Source organism: Crocodylus porosus, unplaced genomic scaffold (assembly GCF_001723895.1).
Source record: "Crocodylus porosus isolate Cpor-Errol unplaced genomic scaffold, CroPor_comp1, whole genome shotgun sequence".
Taxonomy (NCBI): domain Eukaryota; kingdom Metazoa; phylum Chordata; order Crocodylia; family Crocodylidae; genus Crocodylus; species Crocodylus porosus.
This window is the reverse complement of record NW_017728907.1, coordinates 13663353-13672215: the sequence shown is the minus strand read 5'-3', so window position 1 is coordinate 13672215 and position 8863 is coordinate 13663353. Positions and strand designations below refer to the sequence as shown.

The 8863-nt window shown below is 39.9% G+C and overlaps 1 protein-coding gene across 12 annotated transcripts in view; it reads left to right on the top strand.

Annotated features, from left to right (window-relative positions):
• Nucleotides 1-8863, top strand: part of PRRC2C (proline rich coiled-coil 2C) — a 101450-nt gene that overhangs the window by 6780 nt on the left and 85807 nt on the right. For 11 of the 12 annotated variants that reach the window (XM_019530798.1, XM_019530797.1, XM_019530791.1 and 8 more), the window contains exons 4-5: nucleotides 3660-3778; nucleotides 7421-7558. In XM_019530798.1, coding sequence (XP_019386343.1) covers nucleotides 3660-3778; nucleotides 7421-7558 — 257 coding nt within the window. The remainder of the gene's footprint in view (nucleotides 1-3659; nucleotides 3779-7420; nucleotides 7559-8863) is intronic. The other variant, XM_019530795.1, reaches the window with a different exon arrangement.

Here is an 8863-nt window from a genome sequence, read left to right as displayed (position 1 = left end):
GTGCTGGGGCCCAGCCTAATAAAGTATATGGTAAATGCTGGCCCTTCTGGCTTGGGACTAACATCATGCATAGTTTGTACTGTAAGTAGGTACAAGTGCTGCTTACAAGTGTATTTATGCTCAAACTTGCAGCATTTAAAAAAACAAAACAAAAAAACGCATCAATTCTGGATGAATTAAGTCTGTGGATACTCATAGTAATTTGCCTGTCCATAACTTACTACAGGCAAGATTATTTCCAAGTCAGTGTTTTTGCATTTGTCCATCACTTCCATGTGCTTAGGAGGAGTAGAGTCTGATGGTAAGGAGAGCTGGGGGAAGGGAAAGGGATTGCAGGGGGGATAAAGGTGGAGGGACAGAGCGTGTAAGGGAGCTACCTGACCCCCTGCCAGATTTATTTTCCCTGCTGTAGTATTTGGAGGGGGACAAATTCAAGGCAAACCTCCAGTGATTAGATTCAGCACCTGGAAAATCATAATACATTTTATAAAATGTCCATATATAAAATCTAATTTAATGGGGTTTTGTCTTTGTATTCAGGGTCATCTTATATTTGAGTAACTATGATGACTGCTAAGGGCATGGACACACACAACACACAATGATTTCAATACAGTTTAAACTTGAAGCAGACAGACATACAAGCCTGTTAAACTGGTTGAAAGTCACTTGATACAGTTCAAATGCACATGAAAATTTTCTCATGAAATACTTTTGAAACTGTCCCTCAACTAGTTAATGTATTCTTATTCAAAGGTCTCTGCCACCTCAAGTATTTATTCTTTGCTCTGGTGTCTCATAGTGCCCCCTTTAGATCTTCTCCAGAGTAGTAACAGGGCTCAGGTGGATCCTATAAGCCTCTTGAAACATAAGATAAGTTATTTTTGTTTTAAAACTAAGAGAGGCTCAGAAATTGAGCATGACTGTTTTTGAGAGGCTGAGCTCCTTTGAGAAGAAATGTAAGGGGAAGAATGACAGCAAAGGGAAGCTGTCATTTTTTCTTTTCTTTTTTTTTTACCTTTCCAAAATAAATGTGAATTAACTTTCTAATCAATAGAGCAATAAAGGAGAGAGAAACAGGGTCCTTAAGAACATTTCTGTTGTGAGGTGCTTGCAATCTCATACTTTTCAGTACCTTTTATAAATTTACTTGGCTGACATTGGGAACTTATTGAAACCAAGTCTGTTTTACTTTTAAATATAGTTTTGTATGCCTTTTCTGGCTTAGTCTCCATCTTCTCATGTACAAAACATTTAAATAAAGTATTGACATCTCATCTTTGTAGCTGTTCCTTGCATAACCTCAAAACTGACAGTTTTAACACAAGTTAACTCATCCTCGCTCTTAATTACTCTGCTGTTTTTTCTTCTTGGTTAAAAAAGGAAAGGAAGTCTCTCACACCTAGCCCTCTCTCTCACAAAGTACTTGTTTTTACTTTTGAGTAGCATGCAACTTTTAAATATTTTGTTGCACAGATAAATAGTTGATACTGAGAAAACACAATTCTTCTGTTCAGTAAAATTTGCTTGAGTCCATGTAGGGTTATTAAATTCTGGGGGGGGCGAGTTAACCACCTCTTCTCCCCACTATGCATCCCCATGCCAGAATGTTGGGGCAAAGCACAATACCAAAATAAAATAAAAATAGGTGCATGACTTGTTCTGTTCTAGAACTTCAGTTTCTGTCATTCATAAGGGTTAAGGTTACATGTCTGACCACTGTTACATCACAGATCCCTAAATATTTTCTAGTTACCTCAACTATATTGAGCCCAGTAACCTATGCTTGACAGGCATACCTTCCAGAAAGATACCATATCTTGATTTGAAGAGATTGAGATGAAGAATCTATCACTTCAGTAGCTTGTTCCATTTTTAATCAACCCAGCTTCACTTGTCCCTGACTTCCAGTTTGTCTGATTTTGAGCTTCCAGCCATTGATTCTTTCTCCCGTTACCTTACAGTCTTGTAGTACCTGTTACTTTCTCTTATGACGGTGTATATACACCTAAACAAAGGCCCTCTTGATTTATTTAGCTTATGAAAAAATTAACTCCCAAGTGTCTCACTAAAGTAAATTTTTTTTTCAAATCAAGTTTAAGCATAATTTCTCATGGCTCGTTTCTGAACCCTTTCCAGTCTTTCAACTTCTTTCTTTAAATGGGGATACGAGAACTATACACAACATTCTAGTATCATTTTCATCCATGTTTTATATGGAGGTGAAATACCCTTTCAGCTCCTATTTACTATTTGTTACATAGTTAGATTGTTAATTCTATTTAGCTGAAGCATTGCACTGGACTTTCATGTGAAATTCTCTACAGTGTGACTCATAAGAATTTTTTTGGAGTCGTTGCTTTACAGGATTCAGTCACTTTAAGAACTGGTTGCATTCTTTGTTCCAAGATTGTATGACATCATTTAGCTGTGTTAAAATGTATTTTGTTTAAATAGGCCAAGTTTTTAATTCCAAGTTGCACAGATCACTTTGGCTAACCTATCCTCATTTACTTTTCCATCAGTCTTTACAAGAATTACAAATTTTATCAGCAGTAACTTATAGAATCCTTTGTAATTGGTCTCTATGGAACACCACTCAAAACACGTTTGTTGAAGAATAATCGTCTGGTCATAACCACTCTGAGATCTGTGCATCAATTTGTAATCTCTTTTAAAGGTTGCTGTATAGATATTGTAGAGCACTAATTTTAATCAAAAGTGTCATGCAGTACTGAGATGCACACCTTTTGAAATGTTATATTTATGCAGTTAATCTCTAAAATACTTCAATATGTAATCTTAGAGAATGACATGAAATCTGTTTGGCTAGGGTAACTGTAGGTCTGCCATCCCTATTGGTATAGACCTTAGCAACAAAAAACCCAATTATTTTACTAGCTTTTAATTGAATCGCAGCAACTTTAGAAATTGGTAATAATTATAGCAAACTGACTTATAGTTGACCTGGCCATCCATACTGACACTATATTAGCATTAGTCTCCTGAAATTTTTATGCTGTTTCCTGATTTATTAAAAATAAACATCAGTGAACCAGAGATTTCCATTGCCAGTTGGTTAAGCATTTAAGCACTCACAGTGCAAGTTTCTTGACCTATTTATTTATAAATATTTGCCATGGTAGATATTTAGCACTCCCTTTTGAACTAAAGGAATAGAAAGTATTATACAGTGTTATTAGAAAGTATTATTGTAATTACAGCCACATTGCTCTGCATCTTTTGAAATGCAAAGGAGGGCTATTTATTGCACACTTGGTTAATACCAACCATCTAATAATGAGCCTATACATTTGTTAAGATTTCTTTTGAATCTAATGCACTTTTAAATCGTTGTCTGATCCCTTCCTCCCCCTCAAATCATCCTTTTCCTTGATTGTGGATTTGTATTGTTTGGCTTTAATGACTCCTACAAAAATATCCAGTCAATTCACTGTTGCACTATAGCTTTAGGCAAGTGACTCTTGGAAGTACCATCTAGGTATCTTTACATTCTTCAGAGCTCTTAGTTTTATAGTCAAGGAGAAACGGAATAAATTAAAAGTCTGGAGAAAATTGCTCATTCTCTCCTCAGAACAGATCTTCTGAATCCACGAAGAACAGTTTGCTTAATTTTTAATCTTTTATTTTAATTTCAGACCGCCAGAAGTGCCACCAACACAGCCAAAACCTGCACCACCACCACCTCCTCCTCCTCCAGAAGCACCTCCTGTTGCCAAATCGTGGGCCAGTACAAAGCCAGGTGGGCAAGGCGATGGTAAGTGATGTTAAAAGTGGAGGAAACCTGAGCTGGCCCAGAGGTCTACTAGCTGTGCTTTGCACTGCTATGTGGGAGACCTGGTTTCAATATTCTTTTGCTCCTGGTCTCATGTTGCCTGGGTCAGCAAGGGCTAGGAAAGTTGTGGAGACAACTTTTTTGGTCCTAAGGTGAAGGAGTGCCTTGTCACTCAAGTGAACCTCCTAAGCACCTTGTCAGCAGTGTTAAGTGACTCAAAAAGAAATTGTATGGTCTTGTATTTGGTAGTCAGGAAAATAATGGCTATGATAGAAGACCATGAGTGTGGCAGTCTTAAGGACAGGAGAATCTTCTGGTTGTGCAGAAATGTGTGCAAGTCTTGCATGGGGAAGGGAAATGGTAAACATTTGGTCCAGTTACTAATCATGCATTGGTTATCACTAACGCTAACCTTATCTGGAACCGTGGCATTTACCAACTTGTTTCGATGCGTGTTATAACATGGAGGAGGTTCTAGTTTTTACTCAATAGAACTTTTAAGTCTCAAAATATTGGCACATGTAGTTTTTCTGAGAGAAAATTAAAGGGTTTTTATAACACAATATTAAAAATATGGTAAATTATTTCTATGGTTGTAAGTTGTGGGCACAGAAAATGAGTCAGTTGTCTCTGACTTCAAGGTGTACTTAGTACTGCTGTACGAAATGGCACTGTTCCATTTTGATGGAACAGCGTTTTGTTTCAAATTTCGTTTTGATTCGAAACTGCTGTTCCATTTAGTTTCATCAAAACAGTTTTGCTGTTTCAATGTTTCACCTGTAAGCTATAACGGGGAAGCTTGAAACAGTCGATAACTTTGTCATTTCTAGCCTGATTTGGATGAAACTTGCAGGAATTGTAACCCTTTCTGAGGGCACGAAGCCTGCCAAGCTTTGGGGAGAGGGGTGCAGGGGTATTGGGGAAACTGCACTTCAAGCTGCAGACGAGCAAAACTCATGACATGGGTGACACTGCATGTTAAGGCGCTGAAGCCACAAAGCCTGCCAGTTTTTAAGGAGATGGGTACAGGGGCTTCTGGGTTCTGACCCTGCACCTCTGGCTGCTGACAGCCAAACTCGTTGCATGGGTGCTTGTGGGACTGTCTGTCTTGGGGCATGGTGGGGGTGGTGAAAACTGCAGGCCTGCTAAGCCCTGTTGTGGCCATAAAGCCTGCCAGCTGTCAAGGAGATGGGTGCAGGGGGAGTTTGAGTTCTGGGGCCCTGCACCTCTAGCTGCTGACAAGCAAAACTTGTGACATGGGTGGGTGACCTGTGTGTGTTAAGGTGCACCCTCACTCAACTGACACCAAGGCAAAAAGCAGGGCAGTACAAACAATGCTGCCTTGTATGCAGTTTTTCTATCCCTCCCCCAGAGCACTGGGATTGCAAGAGACCTCAAGAAAGGATGACAGTCACAGGACAGTCAATAATGAGAGCAGTCCTTCTCCCCCCCCCCCCCTTACTTTAGTTTCTGTTTCCCTGCAGGCAAGCCCAGCTTGAGCTTCAAAACTCAAAACATTTCGAACATTTTGAAACGTTTTGACTTGCCTCATTTTGTTTCAAGGCTGTTTTGAAGTTCTGTCTTTCATTTCGATTTTGCTGTTTTGAGCTCGAAACAGTGTCGAAACGAAACTGCCAGCAAAATTTCGCATAGCCCTGGTACTTAGCTTGTGATTTCATGTCTGCCATGATAACCATGGGACTCTCCCAGACAGTTGCCTCATTCTGTGAAATTGGCTACAGTACAAGTCTGGTGTGTACAGAGGAAATAGAGGTGATGGGGAATCAAAATCATGCCTCTTTTTATGTTTTACTTGTTATATTCTTTAGTTTGAGATTTGGGCTGGATCTGCCAGGAAGGTTATGAACAGTTTGGTTTAACTGGCTAATGGAACTTGTGCATTTCCAGGTATTTGCAGTAGTCATTTAACTGACCGCTTAGTCTGGTCTGATGCAGCCTTGTCAGCCTCATTCTCATCTGTTGCAGTGGCTTGTGACAAATTATAGGGGAAGGATTTTTTTTCTTTAAAGAATGTTCTGCTAATTTGCAGCCTCTCCTTTTTGTGTTGTACAGTAAGTAAGGTTATCTGGCTCCAGAGCACCTCTGAAGTCAAACAGCTGAATTGCCTGCTGCCTGGCTAGTTACTTCAGATGGACTTCACTTAATTAATGACCAGCTTATAAATGAGATTTACTGTTACTCTGGCAGAGGAAATTGCTCAGTCTGCGGCATTGTGGTAACTCAGCAAGTAGTGTTTTGAAAATGCTTTCAGATTCCTCCATTCGGCTCACTGAAGAGCCCTGAAGGGACTGTCTGCTTCATGGAAACACTTCTGTGATGTGATTGTTCTTGCTTGCCCCCTGCAGTTGGCCAGAGGGAGCAAACCTGTTCCTCTGTCATGAGGACTTCCAGGGACACAGCTGAACTGCTCCCCAAACATAAACCAAATTCGTATTAGTAAAATGCCAGCCAAATTTGAATTGGCTTACAAGCAGCTGGGTTATACAGGCAAATATTAGGCATGCGTGTGTTTTGTTTTTGTTTTGTTTTATTGTTTTAAGATGAAAAGGTCTTGCCAAGTTTTGGTTTGTGCGTGGCCTTACAACTTAAGACACTGGAAATCTTGAAAGTCTTGTTTTCACTTTCTTGCTCTGGATGTCCCCTTGTATCTAACAATCAGTGGGAATTTTCCTAGCTCTCAGGTTTTACGGGCTTGGGAGGTGAAAGTTTCAAGATTCTGCCCCTGATTGTTTGGAGAGTAGTTTGAGTTGGTAGGTTTAATTTTAAAAAACAAAGCAAAACACGTGCGTGGGTTTGAATGATTTGAATGAGGTTTATTTTCCATATTTATCTGTTTACTTGTTTAATGTATAAAATTGCATTGCTAAATGTATGCAGTCCATCATATTTTCTAGGAAAATGAAACTAAACTTTAATTTCCAGTCTCAGGTTTGTTTTAATTGGCTTAGTCCTTACTGTACATCAAAGTCAGATGGGCATACTTTCATCCATCCTTGCAAATCACTCAAAGTAGCTTCTGCACTCAATCTAAGGACTTGTTTTAACAGTGTGTTAACCTTAAATATAAGCTTAATCTTTTGGAAGAGCTGTATCAAGAGTTGGTGCAGCAAAAAGGATTCAAGAAAAAACATTTTCATCTGATCTTCAGTAGTTGCAGAATCTACAGCTGTGTAACTTATATGCTTTTGGCTAAACCATGTGTAGTAGTCTTTGGAAACTTCAGTGCTTTTTCACAAACGTGGTGTCTATCTCAGAGAAGTTGTCTCTCTCTTCCTGTGATATCCTGCCTGTTAATATTTTATATGGTTCATGTCATCCATGGCTACTTTTGTAGCCTATCTTGTGGCTTTTTAATTTTGATATTTCTGATGTTAATCGGTAAGTAGATTGATTCCATGGATTTAACTTTCTCTTGTTTTATTTGGGAACACAACATTTTTACAAAGGATTCATTTGAACTCTGATAAAAGGCCGTGATTCTTTAAGAGTTTTTCAGAAATTGAACTACATAGTTTGGCCATATTTGATAGGTGCATTCTTCTGAACTATGTTTATACTGAAACTTGTAACCATTCTATGGATTTTTTTGTAACAATTGTCTAGGTCCAGCTCTTCCAGTAAACAGTTATTTCCAGCAAGAGTTTCCCAGTCTGCAGGCAGCTGGGGATCCGGAAAAATCAGGCAAAGAGAAGGATGCAGCTGAAGAGCCCCAGGGACCTGGACCTACTTCACGACCACAAAGTAAGTGTTTGAATTGGTATATATTTTAGTGTAGAGCTTTGTTTCAGAGTTTTTTGCTGGAGATTTCTTATCTGCAGTAAATAATTGATAGAATTTTACCTTTCAGAAATTCCAAATGTAACAGAAAACTGAGAAACAAAATGGTTTATATTATACCCCTTATTTTTACGAAATAGTTTAAGCATGTTCTTTCCAGACTTACTTCACCGATTTGTCCATTCCAGTGTTTTGCTAGCTTTTACTCATTTGCTTTATCATTTTCTTTGACTGCTTTTTCATAGAATCAATGAGTCACAAGGGACCTAGACAGATCATCTAGTCTGACCCCCTGTCATGGGCAGGAAGGAGCACTGGGGGTGGCAGGGGTCATAAGACCCCAGCCAGGTGCCTATCTAGTCTCCCCTTGAAGATTTCCAGGGAAGGTGAGAGCACCACCTCTCTGGGAAGCCAATTCCAGGCTCTGGCCACCCTTACAGTGAAGTAGTTCTTCCTAATATCTAACCTAAACCTGTACTCCCTCAGCTTGTGGCCATTGTTCCTGGTGTTCCCCGAGTCTCTGCTGGTGGCCCCTGATAAGGCTATAGGCAGCCACAAGATCTCCCCTTAGTCTCCTCTTGCGGAGACTGAAGAGATTCAGGTCCCTCAGCCTCTCCTCATAGGGCTGGCCACGGAGGCCCCCAACCATACGATCTTGCATGAAAACTCTTGAATATTTTTGACTAAACGGCATTCTTTGTTTTCATTGTTCACTTTTCACTAACAAATTACAATGGAAAATTTTCACACTTGTATATGTAGAGGTTCATGATTCCCTTATTCCTAGGCTACAGTTTACAGGTTCCCAAATTGGTAAGATTACTTGCAAGTTACGTGAAGCTGGCATCTCTTTACTTCTAGCTTGTAACTGTTATCTAGCTCAAAAATACATTCCAAATGTTTCTTGCCACATAAACAGCTGTTGGAAGTCGCCAAAGAATAAATGACCGCATAAATATAAAGGGAAGGTGGTCTGCTGAATACTGAATAGGAAGATTATTGGTCAAGAAGATGCCAAAGAAATGATCTTGCTCTGAAAGTTTGAGACTCCTCTGCGGAGAATTAGTGTTCCCAAGAACAAATCTTGCCATGCTGTAGTTCAGGGGTTGGCAACCCCTGGCATGCATGCTGAACATGGCACACGAGGCCATTTTGCTTGGCACACCGTGGCCAGCCCCGGCTCCGGGTAGCTGCTTCCAGCAATGGAGCCCGGGCTGCTCCCAGCAGGGCTTGCAGCATCTAGATGCCTGCTGGGAGCAGCCCAGGCTC